At 46.7% G+C, this 19681-nt stretch overlaps 1 protein-coding gene across 1 annotated transcript in view; it reads right to left on the bottom strand.

The window, feature by feature from the left end:
• The window catches only part of PLPP4 (phospholipid phosphatase 4), a 120408-nt gene that overhangs the window by 53517 nt on the left and 47210 nt on the right, over window positions 1-19681 (bottom strand). The window contains exons 3-5 of the mRNA XM_087862486.1: window positions 14864-14954; window positions 10175-10238; window positions 8442-8566 (exon numbers count right to left, since the gene is read on the bottom strand). Of these exons, the coding sequence (XP_087718612.1) occupies window positions 8442-8566; window positions 10175-10238; window positions 14864-14954 (280 nt within the window). The remainder of the gene's footprint in view (window positions 1-8441; window positions 8567-10174; window positions 10239-14863; window positions 14955-19681) is intronic.

The raw sequence follows: 19681 nt of genomic DNA on the forward strand, positions 1-19681 counted from the left end.
TCCTCTCCCACTCCCCCTGCTTGTGTTCCCTCTCTCACTGGCTGTCTCTCTCTGTCAAATAAAGAAACAAAATCTTTAAAAAAAAAGAAAGAAAGAAAGAAAGAAACCTCTCCTAAGAAGAGGTCTAGGATTCTACGGACAGCAGTCATTCCCTCCCTGCATTTGGCATCCCCAGAGAAAGGCTTTCTGCTGCGCTGGGGAGTCTCCCTTTGCCTGAGAAAGATGTGGCAAACAAGCACGGTTGCTTCCCAGAACCTTTGAAAGAGCCTTCGAAGCTTGAGATGAAGGAGGATACAAATGTAGGGAAAAAGCCATGAGGGGCTCTTGCTGGATCTGACGCTGTCCCTCGACATGCTGGAAGCTTCCCTTGAAGTTCCAACAGAAACCACACAAGTTGAGCTGACCTCAGACAAATGACCACCGGTTGGTCCTGGCCAGAACAGTGACCTCAGCAGCCATGCCATTTTATAGCATTTTTAAAAGAAGAAGAAAGTGGCCTTTTTCAAGTTTCTCATCGACCAAAACCCTTCCAGCAAAAGCCCTGGATAGCAATTTCAATTAACTCAATGATGCAAAAGAGATGAATCTTACAATTTCCTGTTTTCCTTTTCCTGTTTCTTTTATGCAAAGCTTGCCTAACACTTGAAGACCCAGCTGGTTTATAATACTGAATATTCATGCTTCATGGAATCACACCTGGCCAGTTAGCATACATGCCATCCTGTGATCATTTTTCAATCAGTCCTTAAAATGCATTTAGATTTGTTCAGTGAAAGCAAACTCCCAGACGCTCAGCCTACAAAGACGCTTTAGTGGAATCACTCCATTCTCAAGGACTCTGTCATGAGAGCAAGACCGAGGCTGACTGAGAACCTTCCGATGGGCGGTATCTCTGTAACTAAGGTATTAAGAGCATTTCGGTGGTGTTTCTGATTTTAAAATGGTAGAAGAAGGAAAGCACAACAGCGTGACAGCTAATTTTATGTGTCATCGTGGACAGGCCCTGGTGCCCAGCTGTTCCATCAACATCGGTCTAGATGTTGCTGGGAAGGTATTTTTAGATATGATGAACGTTTCCAATCAGTTGACTTTCAGGAGCTCATTCACCCTGACCAGTGTGGCTGGGCCTTGGTCAATCAGTGGAAGGCTTTAAGAGCGAAGACTGAGGTTTCCCAAAAAAATTCAACCTCCAGACTGCAACATGGAAATCCTGTCTGAACTTTCCAGCCTGCGGTCTGACCCTACAAATTTCAGACGTACCAGCCCCACAACCATGCAAACCAATTCCTTAAAAGAACTGCTCCCTCTTCATTCCTCTCCTTCTCTGCCCCCCTACACACACACACACACACACACACACACACACACACACACACTGCTGCTTCTGTTTCTCTGATGCAAACAGGAACATACATTCTATCTTAAATGGAGCTAGAAGCAGCTCAAGTCCACACCACAACGTATGCCAATGAAAGCAGGTGGCAGACAGGGTACCTCCCAGAGCCAGGAAAGGCGAGTCTACAGCTGCAGAGGGCGGTGCTGATGAGAAGCCGCTTATTCACCAGCAAGGGCCTGCAAAGCTCTGAGCTGTGGCCCCGGGTACCACAGGAGGCAAGGGGAAGGCAGGGGATGGAAACAAGGAACAGGTGAAAAATCCTTACTATGAGCAGTTAAATTCTCCACCCCATCCTACAAACCAGGAAGGAAGCTGCCACCTCCCCGGCTCTTGAAGAAGATAGAAGGTTTAATGATTTGAGGCTCTGCACTCAGGAGAAGCAGGCAAGAAGAGCCCAGGGCTGAGCAACAAGACTGAGAACCGAGGGTGAAGGGTCAGTCTGCAAGGTGACCTGTAAGAACCCCAGCCCCTCCACCTGGCTTCCAGAAGGTCAGGCACAGGTACACCTGCCAAGAGCCTGGGGAGCCTCCCCTGGGGAAAGGAATAGCTTCAAAGTCAAGGCCAGATGCTAATACTCGGGGTCAAGCAGTGAAAACCCAGCTGGCTCCCCATTCGTCCTTAATTAACGAGCTCTGCCTGGTTAACTTCAGTGCTTCCAGCTTAAATAAGAATCCCAGTAAGGCACATCACCTTCTGATGGCCAGAGATGGAGAAAAGATTCTAAGAGGTTCCAGAGAGAGAAAGAAAAAGAAAACCAAGGAAAGGAATGCTACAAGACCTCTCTCAAACACAACGTAAACAAAAGTCCTGCACCAAAGTGATTTTTCTACCTAGAATTCTGCACCCAGCTAAAGAATCGAAAAAAGACACTTCAGGCACAAATATCTTAAAACATTGTAGCTCATACGTCCTCTCCTGGGAAATGATAGGAGAAAGTGGTTTTCCTCCCAAAGCTTTTCTGTCCCCTGCTTGGAATTCCTCGTCCCCAGTTCCAGACCACTGTGGTAATGTACCTGGTATTCATCCTCGCCCTAAAGAGGACTTGGCCATGTCTGAGCATCCTGTACCCTCCCCGAGTACCAACTCAGTGCCTATAAAGCTGCGTGCTCAAGAAGAATCTGTTAAATCATCATCAGCCAGATACACCTTTTAAATCTTGTCTGCCATTTAAAGAGTGTATCCTACCAGCACTGATGATCCCATAAATGCCCCCTTTTTAAAATATAATGGAATTGTTTAAAAATGAAACATCTGTGTGCACAATTAAGGTGCACTGGTCTTGCTTTAGTAATGCTTTTTTTCAGACTTAAATGTTTTAGAGCAGTTTCGGTTCATGGCAAAATGAAGAAGGTACAAATATTGTTAAAACGTCCATGGTTCCCAAAGCAATCTACACTTTCAATGCAATCTCTATCAAAATACTATCAGTATTTTTCACAGAGCTGGAACAAACAATCCTAAAATTTGTACCAGAAAAGACCCTGAAGAGCTTAAGGAACATTGAAAAAGGAAACCAAAGCTGGAGGCATCACAATTCTGGACTTTAAGCTGTATTACAAAGCCGTAATCATTAAGACAGTATCGTACCGGCACAAAAACAGACACATGGATCAATGGAACAGAATAGAGAGCCCAGAAATGGACCCTCAACTCTACGGCCAACTGATCTTCGGCAAAGCAGGAAAGAAGATCCAATGGAAAAAAGACAGTCTCTTCAACAAATGGCGTTGAGAAAACTGGACAGCCACATGCAGAGAAATGAAACTGGACCACTTTCTTACACCATAGACAAAAATAAACTCAAAATGGATGAAAGACCGCAATGTGAGACCGGAATCCATCAAAATCCTAGAGGAGAACGTAGGCAGTAACCTCTTCGACATCAGCCGCGGCAACTTCTCGCTAGACGCGTCTCCAAAGGCAAGGGAAACCAAAGCAAGAATGAACTACTGGGACTTCATCAAGATAAATAAAAAAGCTTTTGCACAGCAGAGGAAACAGTCAACAAAACTAAAAGGCAACCTACGGAATGGGAGAAGATATTTGCAAATGTCTTACCAGATAAAGGGCTAGTATCCAAAATCTATAAAGAACTTCTCAAACTCAACACCCAAAAAACAAATAATCCACTCAAGAAATGGGCAGAAGATATGAACAAACATTTCTCCAAAGAAGACATACAAATGGCCAGCAGACACATGAAAAGACGCTCAACATCACTCGGCATCAGGGAAATACAAATCGAAACCACCATGAGATAGCACCTCGCACCGGCCAGAGTGGCTGAAGTGAACAACTCAGGAAACAACAGATGTTGGCGCAGATGCGGAGAAAGGGGAACCCTTTAAAAAATAATAAAGAAAAAAAGAAGGGCGCCTGGGTGGCACAGCGGTTAAGCGTCTGCCTTCGGCTCAGGGCGTGATTCTGGCATTATGGGATCGAGCCCCACATCAGGCTCCTCCGCTAGGAGCCTGCTTCTTCCTCTCCCACTCCCCCTGCTTGTGTTCCCTCTCTTGCTGGCTGTCTCTATCTCTGTTGAATAAATAAATAAAAATCTTTAAAAAAAGAAAAGAAAAAAAGAAAGAAAGTACAGAGACTTCTTATATGCCCCCACACAGGTGCACAACCTCCCTCATTATCAACATCCCCCATCATCTGTTGCAATTGATGAGTCTACGCTGACACGTCATCATCTCCCAAAGCTCGCAGTTTACCTTATGGGTCACTCTTCCTGCTGTGCACTCTATGGGCTTCGACAAATATATGATGACATACATCCACCATTCCAGTATCATACAGAGTGGTTTCACCGCCCTAAAAATCTTCTGTCCTCTGCCTGTATTTGTCCCTCCCCAACCCCAACCATCATGGTGATGCTTTCAATACTACCTGTTTGGAGCATAAGCAACACGTTTGCAGTTTTGTGGGCCATGTCTCCCTTACAACCACGCAACCCTGCCATTAGAAGGTGGGAGCCTCCATAGACAATCCATAAACAAACGGGCATCTCGCTGTTCCAACAAAACTTTATTTACAAAAACAAGCAGGCACTGGATTTGGCCCATGGGCTGTTGTTTGCTGATCCCTGAACAACAATATCACTTTACGTATTCTCGCCATTTTCACAAGAAAGAAGTTTCTTAATAGCTTGACTTGGCATTAATAATTTGTTTTTTTCTGATTTTCTCTCTGAAAGCTATCCTCTTTCTGGAATGTGAAACAATACCTAATCAAAACCCAAGACTGCAGTGAAAGACAATTCTCTTTTCAGAATGTCCCTCCTTTAAAGCTATATTGCCTTTCTGTGCTTTAAATCCCAAGTGTCTGGGGGCACCTGGGTGGCTCAGTGGGTTAAGCGGCCAACTCTTGGCTTTCGCTCAGGTCATGATCCCAAGGTCATGGGATTGAGCCTTGTGCTGGGCTCCACTCCCAGCAGGGAGTCTGCTTGTGGATTCTCTCTCTTCCTTTCCCTCTGCACTTCTCCCCACTTGCATGCGTGCATGTGCTCGCTCTATCTCTGTCTAAAATAAATGGGTAAATAAAACTTCTAAAATTAAAAAAATAATAAATTCCCAGTTTCTGGTAACTTCTTGGTTTCTGCAGGAAACCACTTGCTCTTCTCTTTGTAACCGTGACTCTGATTTTTCCCACAAGGGAGGCTTGGGCCACCTTACGGAACAAGTCTCACAAGATGGCTGCTGTGAGACACGCCATCTGAGGGCTGGATGCCATGTGAGCACTTCAGCAGAGCGCTGTTTGACTGCTTATGGCCAACTAAGCACAAGATCTTTCGTTTCCAACAGAAATTAATGTTTGTTCTTAGGTTCAAAGAAAACCAACTGTTCTGCAGGGTGGTATGTGGACATCAACTATCTTTCAGTCACCGATTATCTATAACCAGAGCAGAAGCAAAGCTGTGATTATCTATCATGAGGAATTCGTCTTAGGAGATCCTTGTGGCCCAGAATGCCTGTGTCCACTCACTCCTGGGCAACCTACAAAGCTGATTTTACTGAAGGGAGAAGGCGTGTGTGCATCACACTGGGGGTCCACGAAGGTCATCCCTCCGAGGTCCAGCACCTCCTCCAAGAGCCAAGAGTCATGCCAACCACTTCCTGTTAGCCACAGTGAGAAATCCAAAGAATAGCACTGATGGCTCTTCTAAGTGGATGTGGCAGCTCCCTGTAAGGCAATCACTGACCTGTCACAACAAAGAAAGAGAACAGATAAAAATACTATCATCAAAGCCTAGAGGCTGGGTAGGATTCCGTGTCTGCCAAGTAGTAAAAATCTGTAACATTTTAAGTAGTGTCTTAAGCAAAAGATAGTAATAGCCTCTGTCAAAAAGCTAGTCTAGCATGGATAGGAAATCAGCCATACACTTGACAGGGAGCTGGTGGGCAGCCCTGTCAGAAAATGCATCTGATAGGGAAGGTGTGCTTCTAAAAGAAACACTTCTGTGGGGCCTGGCCTCTACTCTCTAGGACCGGCAGTCTTCTGGGCTGAGTTATTCACATGACAGCTATTTCCTGCCCAAGGTCAAATGCAATGCTGGATACTAACTTGTGCTGGCAGGCCTCAGTCAACCATCTGAAATCCAGGGTTCAGGGTTTGACTTCTTTCTGCTTTGAGCTTTGGAAGCCCCTTCAAGCTCAGCACCAAGTCTTTGGGAGGACGGGACATGCCCTAAAACAACAGAGAACTTGAGGGACCCTACAAGGACAGAGCTGGAGAGCAGATGGGAGCCAACCCCAGGTACACGTAGCTCATCTGGGGACCTCTCAACAGTGCCAGCACGGGACTGCCTGACCATGAAACGGAAGGCAGGGCAGCGGGCGTTCTTCCAGCTGGCACCTACGACTCCTCCAAAACAGACAATCGCTTAAAATGAGACTTCAGAGAGCACAGACGCACTCAGAGGGGACGTGATTCCAAACGCATGCTCCGCCTCAAGCGGCCTTGGAGAACCCTGGGCCCTCCACCCTCACGCACTGCCGGGCCCCTTCCCCCGTGAACCTCAGTGGGCATTCTGACGAAGCACACTCAAGTAAGCATTTTCTCTCAACTCCCCCAAGATTCTAGAGCCAAAGCCTTTTCCTTGGCTGCTAAGTGTTCAGGCTAAGCCTCTATATCCTTTTCCCAGGGCAGCCGTAACCAATGACCACCAGCCTGGTGAGAACAACGGCAACGTAGTCCCTCGCATTCGGGAGCCCAGAAGTCTGAAATCAACGTGTGGGCTGCGTCATGCTCCCTCTGAAGACTCCAGGAGAGGATCCTTCCTTCCCCTTCCAGCATCTGGTGGCCCCAGATTCCTTGGCTTGTGGCTGCACCACTCCAATCTCTACCTCCATCTTCACGTGGCTTTCTCACCTGTGTCTCTGCATCTCAAATATTCCTATGTCTTTCTCTAATAGGGACATCTGTCATTGGATTTAGGGCCTACCTAAATCCGGGATGATCTCATCTCAAGATCCTTAATTTAATTACATCTGCAAAGACAATTCTCCAAAAAGGTCACATTCACAGGTTCTGTGGGCTAGGACTTGGACATATCTTTTGGCGGAACGTTCTTCAACCCCCTATAGTCTCCAACAAACCAGACAAGAATATGAGTTATTTATTTAAATGGACATAGAATACTTCATTGTATTTCATCACGGAAGCCCTGAGACACTATCGAGTTAGAGGCTTGTGTGAAGGTCAGGTAAGTGTCCTTGAACAAGTTACGGAGTCTGAGCTTCACTGTCCTTATATATAAAATGGGGAAACCCGACCTAGGGGGGCCATCGTACAGATTAACAGTAATTCACGTAGAGCGCCTGGCACCCCAATATCTTGCTCATAGGGCTTCAGTCTCTAAGGGCTCTGAGCAAAATATCCAACAAATACTGCAGGAAAATGTATCCACTGACTCCTTGATCCAGCCGCGATCAGGTAATGTCTTACATACTTAAAAAAAAAACAAAACAGAAAAGATCAAGGTAACGGGCCTGCCAATGGCCGATAACTTCAGACTTGTGAGAAATCAAGGACCTCAGGTCACAAGAACGGCCTCTCTCAAGTGGTCGCCTGTAGCCATGGTTTTCTAATGATCCCAGTGTCATCAACATAATACAGTGTGCCACTGCCTCTAGAGTCCCCAGGACACGAGCTGTGTCTTAATTATCTTTGTGTCCCCAACACCTAGCACCGTACCTGGCACCTCGGTCATTCAATAAACATTACTGGAATGAACCAGGATACTCTGGACCCTCACATCTGGTCACAGACAACAACATGGATAAGTACTGCTGATTTAAAGCACCATACTAAGTACTTCACATATATATCGAGTGGATTCAATGACACAATGCCCTACACATGCTGTCACGGCAGCTGCTCCAAACACCAGCGACCACCATTACTTCTTGTAACCCTCACTCCAACCAGGAGTGGAGGCATCATCATTCCCATTGTATACAGCAGGTGCTGAGGCAAGAGCGGGTAAGTCACAGAGCTAAGACCTGGCAGAGCCAGGGTCCGTCACTACAAAGACCTGTGTTCTCTCCACTACACCACCCTGCCCCTGATTCATATTATTAAGTCTTGGCTTTAAGGCTGGTCCCAGCCGGCACGTCCATAACCAGACTATATACTGAGGCACGCGTGCGTGTACATATAAATGCTATATGTGGGTACACACACGTGATACTGTCACGGAAGGAATAAACTAGAGAGAACACGGGGCTGAAAAGCAAGGTCCCAGGGAACATGGTAAATTCCCTTGCACCGTGAAGCTCCCGAAGCGTACTGCCAAAGGGTGAAGTGTCACATGTCATGCTCCGCGGGGCTCACAGAAGCAACACATACAATATCTTGTAAACGCTAGAGCCTCGTCCGCAGGTTTATTACTGCCTGTCGAATTCTTGTCTCTAAGCCTACAGGGAAGAAGAACGAACAGTGCTCTACATTCGTGTCCCAGCACTTTCCTCTCCACTAAACGCCCAAGGAAAGTGGTCAGGAAACATGACTGGGAATTAAAGAGAGGCCCAGCCACCAAACTTACAGGAGGAATGGATGCTGGGGAAGCTTTTGCGGCCCTCGGACACCAGATCGGGGTCACCCGTGCAGTGCATTTCTGAGTTCATCACTCCATCTGGAAAGCAGCGGTAAAAGAAATCGGGGCGAGGTCTACAAAAGACACCATGGACATTTTCAATATAAAATGCTGCCATCACAAAGGAACCCCCAGCTGACCCCCCCATTCCCTGCTGCCCCCAGCTCCTCCTCCTGCCATCAACACCGGGGCTCCCCGGGGACCACTCCAGACATGGTGGTCTTGAGAAAAGCTCAAGTTTCGGGGTCAGAAAGCTCTGAGCTGGAACTCCCACTCTGCCACTTACTAGTTTTCTGACCTTGGGAAGGTCACGTAGCCTCCCCCAAGCCTCAGCTTCCACATCTGTAAAAGGGGAGATGAATACCTGCCCAAAGGGGAGGTCGTGAGGGCGGACGAGAAGACTGATAGGAGGCACGTAAACACAGCACTGGCAGAGTAGAAGGTAGTTCCTGCCTCCATCGACAGCTCCCATTCAGAGGCTGCTTCCAGAACCCCAGACTCCAGGCTCCTCATGCCCCTACGTCTTGAGTTTGGATGGTCACTTGCCCCTCCTCGAACAGCAGGTCTCGCCTAACCTCACTGAGACGGGGGACCCAACGGCTCAGCTCCAGGATGCAGAGCGCCCAGTCATCCAGGCTGGCTTCCCTGGCCTAGGTCTGGGGAGACAGACCTCACAGGACGGGGGTGGAAGCTGGCCTCGAGGTCGAGCCCCCAGCTGTAGGCACCGCTGGCACTTACGGAGCCCTTACGGGGTACCACAATTAGTGCCAAGCCCAGCACGTGCACCATGTCATGTGATTCTTATGCCAACCCCGGGAATTCCTTCATCTGACAGGTGCAAAACGGAAGGTGTAGAAAGATTACACTCCTGCCCAAGGTCACATACAACCAGTAAGTGGCAAAGGCAAGCCTAAGCCCCGGTAATTGGATTCCTGCCCCGACACACGTCACCCTGTGTTTTTCTACCTCCCTCCAGTGAGGATTCTCACACAGATGGGTGATGGCCAATCCCTTCCCATTAATTCAACTAATATTTGCTGAAGGCCAGCCATGGACAAGGCTTTGCTAGTGCTGTAAACACAGGGTCCCTGGTCTTCCCAGCTCTGGGATCTAGGCCCAGTAATAATCTGTCAATATCTATAAGATATCAATAATTAGTATCAATAATCTATCAGAACTTCTGGTGTACTCTCTCCCCTCTACTCAGCTAGTGTTTCCCCAAGTGTGGTTATTTACCTACTGAACTAGAACCTCAGAGCAGACAAGGCCTGGGAACCAGCATTTAATTGGGGCCCCACAGCAACTCTGAACGCAGAAAGTTGGGAGGACACCACTGCCCCACGGTCATGCGCTGCCCAATTTGTATCTACCTTCTGCCCCCTGGGCACCTGGCCAGCACCCTCCACCAGCTAGATAATCAGTAACTGCTAAGCTTCTGAGAGGGGAGCTAACCTGTCCAAGGCCAACAGCCAAAGTCAGGCCTCAAATTCAGGTCTTTTGACTATTCATCTCTATGGAAACTAGCTCATTTCTGGAGCAGTCGAGGGAGAAGGCAAGATAAATGGAGAACAGAAATCATGTCCCCGGGGGGCAAGAGAAATGTGCCATAAGCCAAAGCTCAAATGCCATCCACAGATGACCTTGAGAGTCTAAGCCACCATTTGTTTCTTTCTAGAACTTACCTTCCCACTATTAACTTAATAGTGTTTGTGCAGACTCCATTCAGAGCAAGAGCCAAGGACACCGCTACAAAACAAAACCAACAGACAGAAAAATAATCACCTGGCTCTCAAATCACAATCATCGTCATCGTCATCGTCATCATCGTTACATCAACATACTATTCAATTATGACCATAGACATATGAGCCAACAGTTAAAAGACAGAGGGAAGTCTGAATGGCTAGAGTAAAATATAATTAAGGCAAGACTTTGGAGAGTGGTTCATAAAATCCCAAGCTCCTATGACACGAAATTTATCTCTCTTCCTTGACTAAAATTTTTAATATTGCAAAGGAACCCATGTTTTGGTCTGGTATAACCAGATTTAATATTATAGCATGTAGAGTTTCTTGTACTGGTAGCAAGAAACACAACTTTTGTATTTGTTTCTGGCAACCTTCTCAAACATAATTCTAATCAGAGCAGCTGTCGGAATCCTTCTTTAGAGTAGGACATTCCCACTCGGCGATTATCTCTGTGTTGACCCATCACCTGCTGACAGCTGTCCCTTTGTTATCAAACAAATCACTTTCTGAGAAGGTGAACAGTCCCAACACGTCCCTGGGTTTTGAGAAGGTTTGACCAGGTGGTGCTTTTTGCCACGTGAGGCAGTAGGAACTTTTGGAATACATTATTAAAAATATACAGCATGGAGACTTTCTCTAAGCAACTTGGAAGGCTTTTACTGGATGAAGTACAGATCATTCAAAGGGTACCTCACCAGTCTCTCCTTGCATGAGCAATAAAAACCTACTGATGCCCCGTTCCAAACACTTTGTTGAATATAACAAAGCACATGATTTCCATTTCCCTTTGGCAACCATCAACTGTTCAATAGTAGCTGAGATTTATGTAAGAAAACGGCAGTGGAGGGACATTTCCGTGAAGGAACTGCCTAGAGCAATGCATGGTCATCAAGGGAGACAAATGTGTTCTCTGAGCAGAAAGTACTGCACAATGACCAACACAGTCACCAAGGGCACTGGTCACAGAGATTGATACAAAACCTATCTGCTTTTAACAAGTCACGGGAAGCAGAGAGAATGGGAGGGACCAGTTCAAATGAACACCTTTGTCAAAAGGAAACTAATCACCTAAGCACGAGATGGGCCACAACGAGCCCTATCTGAGTGTGGCAAGAGGACGGTTGGGCCACTGGGGTGCAGAGAGCAAAGCAGGCATCACAGCACAGCACGGCCATGAACACACCAAGCAGGCAACTGGGATGGATAAATTGGAACCCCGTGTGTGGGAATTCAGAGAGATCTGATTTCATTCTACACACACAGGCCCTTCCTTCTAAAATGCTGCCTTCCCTCCTCTCTTGCCAGCTGAGAGCAAGAGAGGTCTCTTTTGCAGAGAGGAGGGAGAATGCCCTGAGCTATCTTCACTGCTGTATTCTCCCCAGAGCCATGACAGTTAACAGGCTGCGGGATCACCCTGCACGACCAGGGTCTTTTCCTGGTAGAGCTGCTTCCGCAGGCTCACTATTGTGTTTTCCCAGCTGGGCGGGGCTCCTTCTGATCCTGGTCCTAGCATGGCCTTAGCACAGAGGAGGTCTCTGGAAACAAGCATCACCAGCTGATCTCCCAAAGCCCTTGGGGAACTTCACAGACTTCTACATCAATCCAGAACACCATACACGTCCCCAACCTCAGCACCGGCTTGGCTTTATTGTAGCAAAGAGCAGTTCTTTGAAAAGTTTCAAGTAGCTGAGCTAGAAAATGTGTCGATGTGATGTAACTGCCAACAGCTGGCAACTTCACTCTCTGATCCAAAAGCCTGAAGGAGACAGAAAACAATGGGGCTCTGGAGTGACGGTACTTAGGGTGAAAGTCATCTCAGCATTGTGGAATAAATGGAACTCATGATTTTCATCTGAATAGTACAACCCCTAGGGGACCACTATGGGGTCTTTCAGGGATACAAGAGGGCAGGCTGGGCCCAGATCAGAGGCATGAAAGGCTGGCTGAGCAGGAAACAAATGGCCCCAATCAGGAATGCTTGTTGACTAACAGTAACCCAGTGGGTCTGTTTCATAAGAGCTGTGTTTACAACATCCCACAGCACTGTGGGTTTGAGAGAATAGACAAAACGACAAACCAGACTGTGTCCAATAAAGAAATTCAAAGTAAAGTGTCCTGTGAGTTAGCCCACAAGTGGCCTGCACTGAGAACACTACAGCTTATAGGCATCCCAGAGGATTAGAGGGCTTTTCTTGTTACTTTTGTTGTTGTTGAGAATTCAATGCTGCAGTATTTCCATAACAGGGGACTCTATTATACCAACTGGCTGTTCTGCAGCAGAAATCCCTAAAAGCTGGGTGCTGCATAGGGACAAGCCTCACTCATCTAGTTCCACAGGAGATGTGCAAAAGTGGCTACTGTGGACAAGTAGGTAAGAGAAGGTCTTGGGATTTCAGGTCTGCTTAAGAAGGGACCTGAGCACTAAACCACTCTTACTGAGAAAGTCCTGAACTCCAGATAACATTGGAAATGCTATACTTGGTTTTCTGTCTTTGGTTTTTAAAGATCAGTCCCTCACCCCCTACTTCTAAAGGCTTCCTAAAAGAAGGGATTTAAAAACAAAAACAAAAACAAAAACAAAAACAAAGAGTTGTGTACAACAGGAGGCTCCCAGGGCAGGCTCTCATTTATTTAGGCACACAGAAGATCCAATAATTCCACCTTCCCTGTTAACATAGAGAAGGCAGGGTATGGTGTGCAATTTTGAAATATCACTCTAAGGGAGATTTAGCGGGAAATGAAAAGGTCTAGAGAAGTAACTTACTGCCACAACAGCACACAACTCCAAAAGCTGACAGTAAATTATAACCACAACCATGAAAGACAGCTCTTACCCACAGTCTTATTATCTAGGGGCTCCGTGCCAGGGGAGCAACTAGAATAAAAAGTGAGGTGAAGGGATTTCCAGGCCAGCGGAGAGGGCTACCAGCAGGACATTACAGGGACCACAGGGGTAGTTATCCCAACACTGCCCTGGCTGCTCAAGCTACATGGGGAGGGCACCTATGCCCTCCTTGGAAAACCTGACCTTCCTGCCACTTCAGCTGAGGGGACTGACACCATGTGATCGCCAAATCCCCAAACCACAGATACGCAGCCTAGGTACGCACCTGACCCGAGGCAGGTCACCTACAGGCTGACCAGAGACTCATGACTTTTGTGTCCAGGTGTGAAAAAGGAGTCAAGCCAGAGGCTCTGCCTGGGAAGTCTGGTCCTCAAGACATAGAGCAACTTGGAGGTGGGCGCTGGAGCTGATGGTCCTAACAGGTGTGGGACAGGAGCGCCACCACTGCAAGCCCAAACGTCATAGAAACCAAAGGCACGGGGCCGCATTAGAGGATTAGGCAGGATGTGTGAGGAGAAGAGGGAAGACACATTATGGAGAGGAGTGTATCTCTACCCCCGATGGCCTGGCTCCCAATTCCAGTCCCCACAATGCTCCTCTGTCCTTCCCCCCCCCCCCCGATTCTTGGGTATCTGTGAGATTGCTGATACAGCCCTGTAACTAAACCCCTAATTTATATGAGCTAATTGGAGAGAGATTCTGTTCTGTTCAATTAGAGCCCAACCAAAGCCTGGTTATGTAAGAAATGTTCCCTGTCCTGTCTCAGAGCACAAAGCCCCTTAACTGCTCTGCATACCCCAGATGTTGCCCCTATCCTCACTCCTGCACCAAGAAAAGAGAAGACCATAATTTTGCAATATTTTCATTTCCTCAAAGCCCAATAATTTACAAACATACCCTTGGACGTGGGGAATCTCATTTTTCCAGATATGATATCTAACTAAATGAATATACAACATACCAAAAGTGGTTTGTGTGAGGGTCTGGATAGTTTTTATTGAGGTGTCAAAAAATAAACATAATTCAGTTCTCCTAATGCTCAAAAAGCTGAAAACCTCGTTATTGGGTAGTTTATTTTGGTTACTAAACAAGCCGATTAGCTTTGCTTTCTTTTAATACTGTCATTTACTCAGTCATTTAACTAACATGAAGACCATAAAAATGGATTTAATCTTAAAAATGTTAAACTCATGTCACATGCAGGTATGGCTTAGCTTGGGGAGAATTTATAACAATGGTGTTATAATCAGTGGCAAAGATGGTGGCACTCTTTATACAGTAACAATTGCTTGACTGCCAAAATGTCCCCCCAAAATATGAGTTACGGAGTTTATTTCCAATGTCTATTGTATTTTACATCTGCTTTTGACCTTTGGTGATTGGTCAAGAAGTCTGTGGCTGATTTCTGAAATGCGTGTAACATGGGCTTATTAGCCACAGATGTGGGATTGGACAGTCAATAGTGACAGTTTCAGATTCTCTTTGCCTCATGGCTAAGAGCTACCCTTCTGCTGTGCCTGAGCAGCACGACCAGCTCAGATGTATATTTGGACATTCGTGTTCAGCACAATGGACAGCGACAAGGCTGCCAAGGAAAGCGAGGTGCTTACCCTCTGTGCATTGGCTCTTCTTAGGGTTAAAAGTTTACCTTTCCTTGTTTCTCCCAAGCTTAATCTGACCAAGAGAAAAATCAGTTGGGTGCAACAGAGATTTTTAAAATCTACTGATCTAATTAAGTCCAGCCCCATCCCCTAGAGCAGGAACCGTGAATACTCTACCTAAGAAGGCTTCCTTAATTTCAGTCTTGTCTGTTCGCCGGATAATTTTCACCACACAAATAACAGCCAGGGGTGTGAGGAAAGAAATTGCCTGGAAAAAAATAACAAATAATCCCTTATGAGGACAGCAGTTTGCTCTCAGAGGGCTGACTGATAATTAGTTCAAGTTAGTTTCATTTAGACTCACTAGCTGAATGATCTTACTGAACTCCTGACCTCACACAAAGAAAAAGGATTTATATCTATACTTAGAGACTCGGAAGACTTAAAAAAATTGGAGGTCTGATTGTGGGTTATAATTGATTTGTAATTGCTGGGAGCCACATTTAAAGTGGTGGCTTTTTAAACAGAAAAGAATAACCTATAATCACGATGACTCAGCTTTGCCAGCAACCCCCTCACATCCTCCCCTGCAGAAGGGTAAAAGAACCCTTGGCCTCCCATCCCCAGCTCTCTGGCAACATGGGAGCATGTTGGACTTGCTCAGAGTAAATCGATTCATTCTCTTTGGTGTTCTTTTGTTGAATTTCATTTCCTCTGCAAAGCAGAGTTTAATCCTTTTGCTTGCCACCTCTTTTCCTTTCCCCCCTCCCCTTCCCTCCCCTCCCCTGGCCCAAAGCACACAAAAGTGCAATAAGTGTTTAATGAATCAAGCTGGTGGGATTCAGATGCAAGCAATGCTCATTATAGAACTCTCTATGAGGCAGGAACTGTGTTTGGGTAGCCTCAGGTACGGGCGTCTCTTAAACCCTCATGATGATTCTGTGACTATCTTTGCCAGGCCTGGGGACTAAATAATGTGCCCAAGGACATAAAGCTGGTGAGTAGCAAGGCCAGGCTTTGGAGACCAGGTTTTCTGCCTGCCATGTCTAGCCTTTGTTCAGCATTCTACAATTACGTAGTAACTGTTTTCAACATTCCAACAACCAAGAAAAAAGTACTTCAGTTACTTCCTTATGATTATAACATCTCAGGATAACAATATTGGAAGGGACTAAATATCCTGCAAATCCACAACTGGCCTAACAGACAGTGGTGGGAAGGGGGAGTATGGGAACGACTGTCCTCACTTTTGGAAATAGTGTTCATGCTTTTGGAAACTTCTACCTGTACTCTAATGCAATGCCCCTTTGTGGAAAGGGCTAAGGCACAGCTGGAAGACACTTTTCTCTTATAAAAACAGAAATCACCCAAGTGAACAGTCTTTCACAATGACTGGAGATGGTCCACACACTTGTACAACCAGACCGCCAGAGCTCAGCACATCTTGGGGTCTCGTCTTTGGGAACCGTCATTAGAGGCAGTTCATGAGACGTGAGAAAACCCCTCTCCTCACTGGCCAGTCTCTTTCCCACCACAATGGTAGTCACCAGCGAGGAGCCTCCTTATCAGCTGTGACCCTGAATGAATTAGCTGTTTAAACACCAAATGAGCAGGTCCTATCACCATGGAGGGCATTCGCAAGAATAGAAGTCTAAGGGCTGCTGTATGAGAGGAGATGAAGAACTGAAGCAGAGGAATTCCCCAAAGGCGACTGGAAAAGGCAAGACTCACTTGCGAGTGAATAGTTCCAGCAAATCTGTGGACGTCCCCATGAGTGCCTCAGTGGCTCTCACCCTTGAATAACAGTCGGGCTTGTGACAATGCTGAGTCCCTCAAGTACACTCACAGGATGTGTCTGGGGATCTACATTTTGTGACAAGCATCTCAAATGATACTGACGCTGGTGACTCAGAAACAATGGGTCAGAGTTTTGACTCACACATTCAGCGTTGAAAGACTGATGACTGAAGCCCTTGCGTGCTGACGTCCAAAGTTATGGTTAAGGTCAAAAAGCCCCCAGCTCCTTGTTTCCTCTCACTTCGGGTATGCAGAGCAGACCACACACTCCCAAACAGGGGAAACCAGCTCACTGAGCAGGGAACAGCTCTGCAATGACCCCACTGACAGTCAAAAATGAGAACGATGCACGACTGAAAGAAACATTACAAGATAATCCCAGATGACGTACTCTAAGGTTAGACTGAATAAAACCCCAGAAAAGATATGAGTTGGCAAGACTTTCCCTACTGCAGAGGCTGCCTACAGGAGATCCTGAGAAGGAATGTGCCAACCAAGAGGAGACAGAGACACCACAGAGGACACCAACAGCTCCAGGCCCATGAGGAGGGGCTGGAGAAGGCACTAGGGCTACCCAGTGGCTCCAGGCCCACAGCTTGATGGCCAAGGGGGTCTCCCTGAGCACTGCTCCCTGAGCTCCCCTGCTTCTAACATATCCTCGCTCTGATGGCCCAACCAGACTGCACTTCATTTCACCCATTCTAGGATTTTCCTAGGTAGATGCACGTTGGTCTCATTTCTAGAACCACTGACGAACTGCTTCCTGGGCCAATGCTAGGCACCCAGGAGGGCCAGGGCTCCCCAGCTCATGAGCTCCACATGAGGGAATGCATCAGACAAAGCACCCACTCAGAAGGCCGCAGAAATGTCTGCCCATGACTGTGTGGCCATCTTTCTTCCCCCATCCTAGTGACATTTGGGCTCCAATCCCTTTTCTTCTTCCTGAAAACATATCTGCCGCATCCTTGGACAGCACAGTCTTCAAATCAGCATAGCTAGAGACATATTTACATGGATCACATGCTCCCCTTTTTACAAATATTTTCCTACTAGAAGATGGGAGTTAAGAGATTAGCCCCAGAAGCCAACACATTAGGAAAACAACCTCCTTCTGGGCAAGAGCACCTTGGAACTGAGTAAAAGAGAAAGGAATCCCTCTTTCACCAGGCAAACCAGATTGAATTATGCCGGGTGTACACCCCTCCCACAATTCCGACACAAGCCTTTAGAGGTTGCTCGTCTGCTGCCCGAGGCCACGGAGATAAGATGGACACAGAGACATGAAGGGGGAGGGGGGGAGTGATTACTTCTACTTCCAAACAGATGTCGGTATCGAGGACAAACAAGGGGTAGGAAAATTTCCCCAGCACTGTTTTTCTCTCAAGTTAATTTTTCCATGGCTTAAAATTTTTTTTGAAAATCCTGGGAATGAGCCCAGTGGCAAGACAGTGAATGGTTAGTGCTTATTAAATGGGACCTGAGACCAGAACAATGAGTTCCAGCCAATCACTGCTGTGGGATGCAGGGGACAGATTGAACTCTCTTCAGGCCTGAGTTTTCCTCACTAGTTATGAGAACAGGGCTGCTCAGCCTACATACGTAAGTTAGATAACCAGGGCTAACGTGTTCTGAAAACTCATTAAAGGCCATGGTCTGTTCTAGGCACTTGCGGCAAATTAACACACTAATACATCCTTATTTTATGGATGGGAAACTAAGGCACAGAGAGGTTAAACAACCTGCTGAAAGGCACACAGCTAATAAGTGGTAAAGTGAAGATTTGTACCCAGACTGTTTAAATCAAGCTCTGTGCTTTTTAACCATGGTGTTATAGCAGTTCTCACCTTAGAAGTAAGAAGCATTGATAAAACATGGTAAATGCATTTTCTCTGGAGATGGAGGAAGAAGTAAGGGGGCTCAGATCCAGGAACATGGGTAAGTCACAGAAATGTCAGTCGCAGCTGTCATGGATTAAGCACCTACTATGTGTGAGGGGCGTTCCTCACATTTGTCCAATCTTCCAACTACTCTGTTGGGGGAAACATTATCCATCTTGCACAGCTCACAAAACTAGAACTCGGAGTGATGATTGAATTCCCAAAGGCATGCACTTGGTGGGCCCAGGACACCTCCAACCTGAGGTTCCATGCTGCCTGGGCTGGAGTCTTGAATCACAGGGATCACCCAAGCCCAAATGCCTCATCTTCCAGATGGGGAAACTGAAGCTGAGATCATTCTTCCATTAAAGAACATTCTGTAAGCTACTGATGAATTGTACTCCACAGAACCGAAATATCAAGATAATATGTAAATCATTAGGCAGGATCTGGTACACAGCTGGATTTGCACGATGCTATGCTCCGGGCTGAGAAGCCAGTGCTCTGCAGAGGGAAATGTAGGGAACAGACTCAGATTAAGGAAAGCTGGGTTCAAGCTCCAGTTCTGACACTTATCAGCTCTGTGACCTGAGCAAGTCACCCCGCCTCTTCCCCCTTTGAGTCTCAGTTTCCTCATCCATAAGATGGGGTCTAACAAATATTGTTGCTAGGATTCAAATTCACCAGCAGTTACTGAATGCCTCTTGTGCCCCAAAGCACAAGTGCTGTAAGTTTATCATCCCATGTGATCCTCAGCACCGCAGGAGGGGAGGGAAATGTTATTAAAGCCCCTTTTTATAGATAAGGAAACAGAGGCAGTGAGAGGAGAGGTGCCAAGCCACATAGCTAGAAAGTTGATCTCAGGCAGTTCACTCTGGCACCTGCCTACCCAGAGAGTCGAGCAGAGTTAGCATCCAGTGAATGCTGGCTGTTGGCTACGATGTCATTATTTCCCAGGGAAAACTGAACAAATGACCCAGACCAGTAAAGAAGAACCAGGATCCTGAGAACAGGCATTTGGGAATAAAGTGTTTTAAGTTATAGCCCACTACGCCCTTAGATCTCAGCAGTCAGGGAAGAAGTCAGGGACAGCAAAGAGCCTCATTCACCCGGGCTCTCTGCCATTCCCTACGTGACCAACATCTTCACCAAGGACCTGCCTTGTACATTGGCCAATGAGAGCAACACAGGAAGTGCTGTCAGTTCCCAGCCACTGCTGCACCCAGAAGGTGGGTCACCCCGGGAGCTGATGCAAGGCACAGTGCTGCCAGGATGCTTCTGGAAAATGACAAAGCCAGACTAGCATGTCTGAAGTGGGAGG

The sequence above is a fragment of the Ursus americanus genome, chromosome 6 (assembly GCF_024610735.1).
Source record: "Ursus americanus isolate L20-20 chromosome 6, mUrsAme1.1.p, whole genome shotgun sequence".
In the NCBI taxonomy this organism is placed as follows: Eukaryota; Metazoa; Chordata; class Mammalia; order Carnivora; family Ursidae; genus Ursus; species Ursus americanus.